At 43.5% G+C, this 12127-nt stretch overlaps 1 protein-coding gene across 3 annotated transcripts in view; it reads right to left on the reverse strand.

Moving 5' to 3' along the window:
* LOC117150428 overlaps nucleotides 1-12127 on the reverse strand; it is a 41568-nt gene that overhangs the window by 25419 nt on the left and 4022 nt on the right. For 2 of the 3 annotated variants that reach the window (XM_033317304.1, XM_033317305.1), the window contains exon 2: nucleotides 9752-10528. In XM_033317304.1, coding sequence (XP_033173195.1) covers nucleotides 9752-10142 — 391 coding nt within the window. In that variant the 5' untranslated portion in view covers nucleotides 10143-10528. Of the gene's footprint in view, nucleotides 1-9751; nucleotides 10529-12127 lie in introns of those variants that run through there. The other variant, XR_004460764.1, reaches the window with a different exon arrangement.

Below are 12127 nucleotides of genomic sequence, written 5' to 3' on the forward strand. Positions count from 1 at the left end.
ACTGCGTCGCTATTGAAAGGCCCCGGGGTGTGCGATGGGTCATGGTGGGGAAATGCGGGCGGTGGGGCACTTTATTTATTGACGAGCGGAATGGCATGTAAACCACAAATTAATTGGCTTGGTTAGACACCGCAGCGGACCAGAAAGTTGCATAAAACTTTGCCGCCTCGATTGATTGATGTGGCCTGGCATTTGCCAGGTAATCAGAGGCCGAGGAAACAACCTGGAAGCCAAGAAGCCAGAGTCCTGGGCGAAGGACCTCCTGGCCAAGTTGCGAAACAAGTCGGCCAAGTCCCTGGATATTTATATATTATTTTTCTTTCAATATTCCTTTAAACTTGCCTTCGCCGGCTGAAATTTATATTCAAGCCGAGATGAATTGCGAAGTTTTTCTCCGCTGAGTCTGCTAAAAATGGAAAAACAATATAAATATATATTTCGTGGATTTATGTTGGCCATAACTTATCGATCTACTAGTTTCCCCACTTCTTAATTATCTCCGGCCAAATTTTATTCACTTTCGCCGCTCTTGGCCAACTTTAGCCGACTTTTCTTATCGTTTCGCGTAATAAATTATTTCTAACTCCCGTCACAAATCATGAGCTGCACAAACTTAACTTTCCAATCATGAATCATTAAACTATCGCAGAAAGCAGCTTGGCTTTTTGCTTCGCACCAAAGGCGACGGCAGGCAAACAATTTCGTATCAAACAAATTAAAACTTCGGCCCAACTATTTAGATACAAATGCAAACGGATGGTCAGCCACGAGAAATTCTCGCAAAGGAAAACAAATGCCGGAGAAAATGCGGGAAAGGTCAGGGTTTCGAGGAAAGGAAAACAAGGCGAAACTTAAAGTGCACGTACTAAATGTTTCCGGGTCGTAAATCAAATTGCTGGAAAATGCCTCTCAGCGAGGAGAAAAGTTTAAGAAAGCCTTTCTTTTTTTGGGATTCTTCGCTTGAATATTATGAGAAATTTAAAAATTGGTATATGGTATATGCTCTTTATTACAAAAATATTTCCATTTTCTTAAAACATACCACATATTTACTTCCATCGAATTCCTGAAAAGTATAGCTTCAATTGTGAGCCCCACACTCACTAAAATACAAATTAAACTGAAAAATATGCATTCTTTAAACTTGCATTCTTTAAACTTGCATCGCTGCAAAATACCCCAAGCTCACTGAAATGAATTATGGGTTCTTTTGGATTTGCGATTTCTGGAAGCAAGTGCGATTTCTAATTGTACTTTTAATGAACTTTCATTCGAACACCTTTTACCGCTATGTTGTAGGTTTTCCCGAAGTGAAAGCGCACAACTTTCTCGCCAAATTGGACAGCCGGCATGCAGTGCAATCTAATCAGATCTAATGTTGTGCCTCCCGCGTTTTCCCGAGCTGCAGAACCCTTTGGCTGGGGCCATAAAAAAAAACCCGCTGCGCCAATTCCAGGGAAAATGTGTTAATAAAAGGACAAAGAGTCCCATGGAAACGGAAGCCAAGAAAATTGAAATGAATAGAGCAAAGGGCGTTGGGGCGTGGTCGGAGGGCAAGTGGCTTAAAGTTCATTTGCAAACAATCGGCCCGACGAACCCAGACAGTCTGCCCCAAAGTGTATGCCATGGATTTTCCATCTTGTGCCCAAAATTATCCGGATCCTGACCTTTTAGTCTATTTGCGTCTGCGACTGCGTCTCTATTTCGCCCATTGTTTACTCGTACCTCGCCTGCATTTTACATCAGTTGAACCCCCCTCCCCCCTTCGTTTTCTTTCTTCCTGTTGGTCAATCCTTAGGCGAATTTATGTTGTGTGTGTGTGTGTGTGGCACAGACAGCCGCAGGCATTTCGATGTCCTTGCGCCACAAAAATGAAATGCAGCCAACAAGACGGGCTACAATGTCTGTTTGACTGACACACATGAAGGGGGAGGTGGTGGGTGGTGGGTGGTGTTGGGAGCTTGGGGATCTGTTGTTTGTTAGCGATGGGCATCGTTGCAAACATTGCACTTTTGGGTTAAGCAAAGCCAACGCTAGCAAAATTCTTTTTTGGCCAACCGCAAGACACACACACACACATACACGCAGTCGGCCAAAAGCAATTCCACTTTTGCCTTAAAATGCACGAAAAGCGACGGCAGCAAGGCGATGAAAAACGGAATAGTCAGCCGCCAGGAAAAGCGGGGAAAATCAGGCAAAGAAAAACTAGTACAAAATACACAACTATAAAGCTTAAAATAAAGCGCGAGCAACATACGAGCATAATTTTAGTCCTGCTAGATTGATTAATTTGAGAATTTGAGACTCAAGTGATATTTTAGTAATTTACGAAAGTGCAGATACTTTTCTCTCCGTGTAAAAGTGTGTGGGGGATGGCGAACAGCAGGGCACTATAACGATTTTCAGCTGGTACACGCATTACAAGTATTTTTATTTATTTTAAGCACAGCGCGGCAGCTAAAAATAAATGTACATAAGAGTGGAAAACGGCAGGCTGACTAGGAAAAGCGGAAAAGCTGAAGCTGTTCTTGTTTGAACTAGGAGTGAACAAGCGCACATGTATGAGTGTATTTGCATTGCATGAGCCGGGAGACACTGTAATGTATGGGAAAGGACATCGCTGACTCAGCCAAGATGTTGATTCTTAATCAGCCTAACAAGCTTGCCACACATGAAAATGGGATCATGCAACTTCAGTCTGGGAGTTAATAAATTAAGGATAATTGAAATATGATCTGCTACCCTTTACTTCACTGGAGACTCTAAGTACTTGTTGCATTTAAGAGCTTATATAAAACATATTTATAAATAATTTAATCTGCTTTCCAGGAATAGAATAATTTCCTCGGGGATGCCCACATTTTTGGGGACTTTCGTGCGTTGCCCAATCAATCATCGAAATGCTAATGCTGTAGATGACTTCATCATCTGCCGGCAATTCGTTCCCTTCACTTCCATTCTTATCATTTTAATGCGACTCATCGATTTCCTGTCCCTCTAAATATAATATAATATAATATAATACCGAATGCGCTGATAAATATCAAATCAAACCCCCAGCAAAACCCTCGCACAAGCATAATTTCGGAAACCTTTGCTGCAAAGCGTATTTCCCATTTCAGCATTTTCCGGCAAATAGTTTTCTCTTTTTCATGTGTGTGCCGGCTAACATATGTTTTCATTCCTTATTTTCCTGGGGCTCGCTTTTTTATTTTTGTCTGCAATTTATTTTATTGCCGCAATGCAAAATGGTTGTGTGTGTGAGTGTGTGTCTTGTTGGCTTGTATCCGTATGTTTACCATTTGTATTTGGCCTGTTTAGCTGTTGTTGCCTCGCCCGCCGGCTGTGGGCCGCCCCCTTAACCACCCACCCACATTTTCCGCCCAGCTTTTCCAGCCCACACGAAATGCTGACACAAATGATGTGCTGTCTGCTTATGGCCGGGCACAATTAATGCGGCATCTGCTGCTGCTGCTGCTGCTGTTTGTGCCTCAGATGCTGCTGCGGCACTCGCACCTGAATCTGCGGAGGGATTGTGGCATGCCGCATGGCAGCAAATGCAAATTATTGTTGTGCTTTCACCCAACTCCAAGCGAAATAGTTATGTTTTCGATGCGAAGTCGAGAGATCTAATTAATTTTTGACTTGTATGTAAGCCTTTGTTGGCAAATAAATATTTCGGCACTTGATATGAATAAGTAATTAAAAAAGTTAGCACATGCTATTATTTTTGGCTTGAAACTAGATTTATCTACATACGCTTGAAAAGTGCTTCAATTAAGTTAAAATTTCGCTTGGATTTTAAGCCTCGGCTTACCAGCGAGCACAAAGTTTTGAACGAATTCTTTTTGGCCAGATTACCGACTTGTATAACTGCATGCAAGTTTAAATTTAATCTCCGTGCTAGATATCTGCACGTTGCAACATCGCAATGGCTTTTCATTCGATTTTCTGTGCTGATGCACTGCAGCTGATGTGTGAATTTTTATACTTGCACCACTAATTCCGCCTGCCGCCAAAAACTTTTGCGGTTGAATGACTTTTGTGGCATGTTCTCTGCCAACACACACGTGTGTGCCTAACTACACTCGCAAAAACGTATAATACTTTTGATTTTCACTACCAAAGGAAGTTTAGCCATTTGGTTGAAAGAGTATAGGCTGCTTTTCTCCCAGTGCAGTGAGCCCGTTGTTGGTTCTGCGGCATATTTATGTTACGGTTACAAGGCTGCTTAAGTCCACATTAAGTTCGCACATCAGTTCCGTTTTCTTCACCGGCAGGAAAATATAAAAAGGCAGTCGAGGGGGAAAATCGAGAAAAGTCGAGCCAGCGAGAGCCAAATCGATGGCGGAAATGTGGCATTTCGGGCCTGAAAGGTTTTTCTTCCTTTGGTTAAAAGCTTTCGATACTCGTATATTCGTGGAACGCAAGTCAAACAAATCGTTTACTAATTGGCAGTCATGTATGTTTGACCTTCAAGCGCCACAGTTGACTGTGGTGGCTCGATTGAAACAACCGAATGCCAATGGCAAAAGTTAGATTCTCAGAGGCCAACACGCATACGCACCGTTGCCACGAGGCATTGACTTTGATATCGGCGACTGCTGATGGGAAATGTTTTTGCAGCACCACGAACAGATCGTGAAATTTAATTGGCTGGACTATGTGTGGCCATACATGCAGAGGGTAAGGAGCTTAAACTTTTCCCGGACCCTCGCTGAATGCATTTTCCCGTCAAAGCAATGACTTCGGCTCATCAAAAGGAGCATGCAATAAAACCTATTTTAAAATAATAACTCTGCAAAAAATAACAGCGAGGGCAGTGCCACAAAAAGCTGCGAAAAATTCATAAAGTATATGAAGAACATATAAGGGGAGTGTGTGTGAAAATCCCAGTGAAAAAAAGCGGAAAATCCCAGTTGTAAAAAGTACTAGGAGACTGAGTATAAAATTAACATGAGCAAAACGGGGGGGGGCAAAAAAAACGCAGCTAGAAATTGCAATTTAATTAATGAAATGCATCGCAGACTGCGAAAATATGCAAGGCAGATAGGCAACTGTAGGAGCGGGAAAATGCAAATAGCCGCAAAATTGGGGCCTGGGCTGCGGAAAAGGGAAAGTGAAAAGTGCACAGCCGCTCCAATGGGGAAAATTACTAGAAAACCAAATTAACCAAATTAGCAAGCTGTAAATTCAGCTCCGCGCCCTCTCTCCATCTTCCTGCCAGCAGCTGCAGTGCGGAGCAAATTAATAAAGTTTCACATTATTAGCGGAGTTTTTTGCCCGGCAAAGACGCCGCCGCTTTTCTTCGGCATTTTCCATTTCCCAGTATCCCTTTCCCATTTCCCGGTTTCCATCTCCCAGCCATTTGTGTCTGACTCCAAACCAAACACGAGTCCTGCCTCATTTCGCTGCCGCTGTACTCTTCCGCTGGCCAAATTTAATTCTTCTCGTAGTTTTAAGCAGGCCAAAAGTTTACTTTTTCTGTTTGAGTGTGTTATGGGCCCTAAGTAAGTTGGCCAACTTGGATATTTTTCGCTCTTCGCTTAAATTATATGCGCAAGTTTGGCCAACAACTTTCGGGACGATGCGAGCAAGTTTCGCTTAAATTTATCTTCCGTTTCCTTTGTCGCTAAAAGCGGCTCATATAGCGAACTTATATGCGCGCACAATGGCGGTGGAATAAGTAGTGCTACTTGAGAAATCGCAGAAAATAAACTTAAAGAATAGATTGAAACATAAATACCTGTTACCCTGAAATAACCAGTTATTTGTGTTTTATATAGCTTTCGTTTCAGTGCTTAAGGCTTAATGGCTCTATTAACTTGACCGCTGCTGTGGGCATGAATTCACGCATATACGAACACCGCATTACGTTGACAGGCCGCAGAGGAAGATGCGGCAAAAAACTAAAGCAAAAATGAACAACACAAAGCAATCCTGGTCGCAGGACCTACACACACACACACATACAGTGGAAGGCAGGATGCTGAATTCACAACGCGTCGTACACGCAATTGACCTAATTTTGCCCCTCGAATCCTGCGATCCTGCGAGCCTCGCTGCCTCGAAAACTCTGAACCTCGTGTCCCGCCACGAGTTATTTCCTACTCGACGTCGCGGTAATGGTCGCCGTTTAGCTGCGGGTCCTGGTTTGCCGCCAGGATGCGGCCAGGATGTGTCGCGATGTGCGGCAGGATGTGCAGCTCGCCGCCTCGCAGGATGCACTTTACCCAATATTGTATTTCCCGCTTATATTTTTCCATTTTCCGCATGTCTGTGTGCGCTCGTTTCAAAAATTCATGGCAACTTTTCAAGGGGTCTAGTCCTGCTAGTCCTGCCAGTCCTGCGCTCCCCCACTCTCCTAGTGGCCAAAAAATATTTTAGTACCTGAGTGCGGTGTGTTTTTGTTTTATTTTTATGCCATGCTTTACATAATTAAGTTCTTGTCGATGGCAAAGTTTTTGACATTCACTCATACGAGCAGGCAACTTTTGGCTGCTGAAAATTCTGCACATGGCTCGAAATTAATTTCATGGCCCCAACTCGGCAACAGCAAGGACACACAACCAGCAGGCCACACATGTTTTTAGAACGTGTTAATTAGGTGAATTTCTGAGATGAATTCGCAGCACACCTCCCAAATCAAGAGCGTACGCGTACTCGAAGAGGAAGTGAGTGCGGCCCAAAAAAGGCAGCGTTGCAAGAACCTTGAACTAGTGGCAAATTGCTAACAAGGTCGCCAAAGTTTCCACAGGTGGCGACTTTAATTGGCAGGGGCCTTCAATCAAGCCAACTTTAATTGGCAAATGATGAAACTATTAATAGGGAATATGAACACTCATATTACAAGGTATTCCAAGCTATAAGTTGTGTTTAGGCCATAACTATTCCCAAGTAATTGAATTTGTGCCCCAGTGGAGTCAATGCGAATTAATGCTCTAATCAAGCCTAAGAACTTGGGAAAATTGCAGAGACTCGCACAACTGCAAAGGCGTTTTATATTGATTTATAAATTGTGCACATTCCGCTGGCATCAGCAGCAAACAAACTTCCAATGGGCCAACTTTCAGGGGCTCTCGCTGTTCCAGCTATCCAACTATCCAACTATCTGTATCTAAAGGCCGCCCCCTCAAGGCCGTTCTAATTGCATTTAATTAGCTGCCACGATGGCCTCATTTTGCCGCCTTTCTTGCTGCTAACGCTGAAAAGTTGACCGACATAAATTTCATTAATTAGTTGAAAATTTGGCCGGCGCTTTGCAAGCAACAATTTGTGAAGATTTGTTAACGCGGCTTGGTCATTTGCCACTGGACCTTTTCGGCCATTAAACAAAGGTATTTATGGCCGGCCAGTAAGGCCAGTAAGTCAGCTCAAAATGAGCACTTGTGTGGGAAAACTTGGCTGCTCAAGATCAACCGCCAAGTGGCGGCCGAATATGAAAACTCTTAGCCGAAACATTTTGAAAAGTTTTCCCTGCGAAACTTGGCCAACTTTAAGCGGCGGTGATAGGCAAACAAGTCGTCTAATGTTCCACTTTCTCGACAGGATTTCCCAGACATAAAGCTCGGGGATTGGGGATTGGTATTGGGATTGGGATTGAAAGGAAGCTCGTTGGCCATTGACAAATTCGGGATAAATCAATTGAAAATATTAATGAATTATTTATGAGATAAGGCGGAGGGCAAATAAAACCGGAATAGGAAATAAAACAAGTCCGACCGACGGCAAAGCCAATGCGAAATCCCCCCGAGTGCAAGCCGCAAGAGGAAATAGAAGCAAAAAGGAAAAATATTGGAAAAGCGAGGGAAAGCGAGGGAAAAGGCGAAAAAAAACAAAGAAAACGCCCGACCAAAACCAAAACCAAAGCTGAAAAAGAACGTAGAACTGTAGAAAAATTACGCTGGAGACTAATAAAACAAGATTATTGCGGTAGAACCGCAGACAATTGGCGTGGCCAGAAGGGGGGCACGGGGGGCTGCTTTGGGCCCGAAACTAGACAATGAGCCAGGCCATAAATCAGCAGCCGCAGAACGCAGACAACTGCAGTCGGAAAACTGTGCGCTGGTGGCTGGGAAAGCTCAGCAAACTCACACGCATTTAAGCAGTTTTCCCAGCACGATGGTGCGGAAGATAATTATGCCAATATGGGCGGACAATCCGAGCGGAAGAACGGCAGAGCGGAAAAGCGGCAGACAGCAGTAGGCTTTTCCCGGCAAGCCCGGAAAACGCACCGTGTAAATATTAAATATTGACCTGCCTCGGCACGGAGCATGGAATCACAGAGTGGACTCCTAAAGCCGGCTAGAAATGTGTCCGGAATTCAATTTCGTTTGACACGTCCAAGCAAATGCAGTGAAAATTGCCAGCAGCCGAGGAATTTCAGTTTTCATCACTCACAACGAGATAAACAGCGGGTGGGAAAAGTGTCGAGTATTCGAAACACCCGAAAATGGAACCGACTGCTTTGGAAATTCAAAGGCAATATTAATGGCAAAATTAATTAGAACGCATACTAACTGGCGGCTGCTGAAAACGTACTCAATTATCCTGTACAAATTCTATTGCTTTCGAGCTGAAATTAATTATAAATTTATTATTGGCCCAAGACAAACATATTACTGAGGTAAATTACGCTGGCAACAGGCAAATGTTTGCCTTTCTTAAATTTAACATTTGGCTGCACAAAATAAGGGATAAGGGATTTTACGTTAAACTAAATGAGTTTTATATTCAAAGTATAAACAGAATTTAAATCATGAAGCCATTGATTACTGTTTTTATCTTCAAATATTTGCATTTCCCTCATTTAACATGGCCTTGCTCCCAACAAACGATTTGTAATCGAAAGTTGTTAAATATTTATTGAACACTTAGACCAATTTAGCGAAACAATTCATTAGTTGCTTGTAATAAATAATAGTATTTATTATTATTGCCACCGCAAAACAGCAAATAACTCTCACGTCCGCGACTGCAAATAGAAAATGTCCGGTGTAATGCAACTCAACCGCAGATCGCGGAAAAACTCGACTCATATGGCGCCGAAAGCGGGAAAACCCATCACTCGCCGGGGGATTTTTATGCTCGAAAATTAATTATTAACAAATTGCTCAGCACGAAATCGAAACAAACGAACGAACCATTATGGCTGCTGCAGATGCAGATGTGGCACATGCGGCTGCCCCTCGGTGTTGTGAGCAATTTTCTGTATTATGCATTAAATGCAATTTGAACTATTAAAAGCATACTTTTAGCGCACACTTTGCACAGGGCGTTCGCCGCTCGGGGGCGTGGCCCGTTGCTAAATGGACGGCGGCCATTTCAGCTATTTTCCACGCACGTAAACATAATTTGCATTGCTATGAAATATTATGGCAGCAGCTAAAACTATGTAGCACAGCATTTTCCCGCTTTTCCGACGCTTTCCCGCTCCCCTGGCTGCAAAACCGATGGCAAAAAGTTCAAGTAGCAGAGCAAACAGATAGGAAGGCACAGAAAATGCCACAGAGATGACCCTTGAACTTTAGCTAGCTATATCGATGGCCGTTTTTATCAATAAAATCGCTTAACTACTATTATAATTAAGTCCAATAAAGAAGAAATCAATAATGTTTACCTTACTACAACCTTAATTCTGAATAAATTCCTAAGTTTTTAGTTCATTCTTACCAATTTTGGCCAACGAAAATGCAGCTAGGGTCAAAGGCCAAAAAAGTGGCAGATCTGCTGAGAGAACTGGAGCACTTACCGTTACAGAATGGCCAGAGTAGCGATTGTTGTTGCTGCTGCATTATGCTAACAACTAACGCCATTATTATAATAACTGCTCGCGTCGTCGCCGCTGCCCTTGTTGTTGCTGCTGCTGCTGTTGCTGCCACTGATGTTGCTGCTGCTGTTGCTGCCACTGTTGTTGCTGCTGCTGCTGCTGCGACGCCGACGTCAGCAGCATGGCCTGGGCTACGCGGTTCGATGACGTCGACGTCGTCGGCGCCGCTGCGACGCAAAAATCCGCATAAATTTATATTGCAAATTTGTTTCGCCGCCCGTGGGTCCTTTTGGTCCTGTTGGTCCTGTCGGTGCTGTTGGTGCTGTTGGTGCTGCTCCTTGTGTTGTTTAACAATAACTATTGCCGCAGGCATCCAGCGAGATTTAATAGTTTTTGCCTGTCGTTGAGTTTTATTTGCCAGTTTTCAGCTGATTTTTCTTCTTGCTGCATTTAAGTGCTGATGTTGCTGCTGTTGCTGCTGCTGCTGCTGCTGTTGCTGCTGTTGCTGCTGCTGCTGCCGCCGTCGTTGTCGACTGGAGCAGCATAGTGCGCCATTCGCTGCTGCCGCTATTATATTTTGTTTTATGCTGGCTTAAACTTATACTTTTACTTTTGCTTCTGCTGGCTGGCCGTCAATGAAATATTTGCGCTAAGCGGACAAGAGCAACATTGCTGGTAGTGTTTTTATGGCTCAGCTGCTGCTTTCGGTTTTATCTCGGTTCACTTTGGCTACACCCACCTCCGGTTTGCTTCACTGCACTGCAAAAATCAGCAATGAAGCAATCACTTTCTGTTGTTCAAACCCCGCAGCAACATGGCCGAGAACGGTAGGTGCGGGGGAGGGGAATCTTGGTGGAAAATGCTCGGATTTAAAGGGGGGTTGCGAAATAGAGTTAGAGTGTAAAATGCTCTGCCGCTTAATGGGCAGCACTGCCGTAATAAAGATATCTGCCCCTTGTGTGGATTGAAATGGCCCCCGGCAAAATGTTTTCATTTGCAAGTTGAAAGTTGCAAGTAGCTAGTGGCAAAAGAAATGTTAGTTTTTGTTGATTTAAGCAGCTTCTCTCTGATTTAATTGCCAGCTTTCGTTATTGTTTCGACTTAGGCTTAAAAACTTCAGGCTTGGTTCTTTACAAACACACATGGTGTTTTAAAACAAAAATGGTTTTCAAGGCAAATAAAGTTAAAAGTGATTGGCAGCCTTCAATTGTATATAAAACATATAGATTATCTTTATTTAAATGGACCTAATCCATTTGTTGCACTGCACCTAATTCGCTAACTTTCTAGATGGCCTGTTAAATTTAATCACCCGCTTCGTGGCCTAATAGTCCCTGCACTTTAATGGTTATTTTCCCAAGTCGCCTGTTGCTCGGCGCATCAACACTTTTGCTTTCCATGGTTTCGCTTGGCGAGTGGCAAAGTTTCCAATTTTCAGTTTGCCATTTTAGCTGCCACTTTCGCCGGCACTCCAGTTTACTCCGCTTCGCTCCCAGAAAGGACCTCTGCCCACTGGTATCCTTGCCAGTTTCCTTTTGCACATCAGTTTACGTGGCCATTTCTATCTCTCGCCCGCACGGGCTCTCTTGGCCATTTGCTGTTAGTCTAATTTAATTGCATTCGTGGCTCGTTTTGTTACGTATACGCAGGGTGGGCCGCTGACCATTGAGTTTGCAGTTTGCAACGCCCTGACCTGCCCGTGTCCTTGCTGCTCTGCATTCCTTTGTCAATGCCCTTAATCCTTATCAGTTTCCAACGAAAACAAAAAATAGAACAAAAAGAAAACAAAACAAAGCTGAGCAGCAAACAACTGCAAAAAATCGGCAGAACAAACAAAACAAAAAAGCGAATGGCAAATACCGAGCTCTTGGCTTATTTTCCTGCTGACCCTGTTGTTGCCCCCGCGTCGCCACTTTCACTTTTACATTCGGGTGCAAGGTAAATGATTTATTATCGAGTGGCGGCCGAATGGCGATTGCGGTCTGTGCGGCCATTCTTTAAACAAACCATCGTAATTAATGATACAGAAAATGAAATTCAGCACACACACAAAACTTCGCCGCAGATTTATTGCCTTGCACTTGAACCGAACAATAAATAAATAGTTCTAGGATTTGGATTCGGAGGTGAAAGTGGAAAGTGGGTGGTGGACTTGAAGGCGGGGGGCGTGGCAGGAAACGAATGACTCTGGCTTGTCTGCTGATTAGCTAAGTGTGTGTTGTGTTGGCCAGTGTAATTGCAATGGCCAGCGTTTAAGCTAAGACTAATTAGAAACTGAACTGAGCAGAAGTGGGTGGCAATAAAACTTGAATTAAATATATATTTTAAAGGTAATACCTAGAAATACATTTAGTTTTT

This window comes from Drosophila mauritiana, chromosome 2L (genome assembly GCF_004382145.1).
Source record: "Drosophila mauritiana strain mau12 chromosome 2L, ASM438214v1, whole genome shotgun sequence".
NCBI lineage: Eukaryota > Metazoa > Arthropoda > Insecta > Diptera > Drosophilidae > Drosophila > Drosophila mauritiana.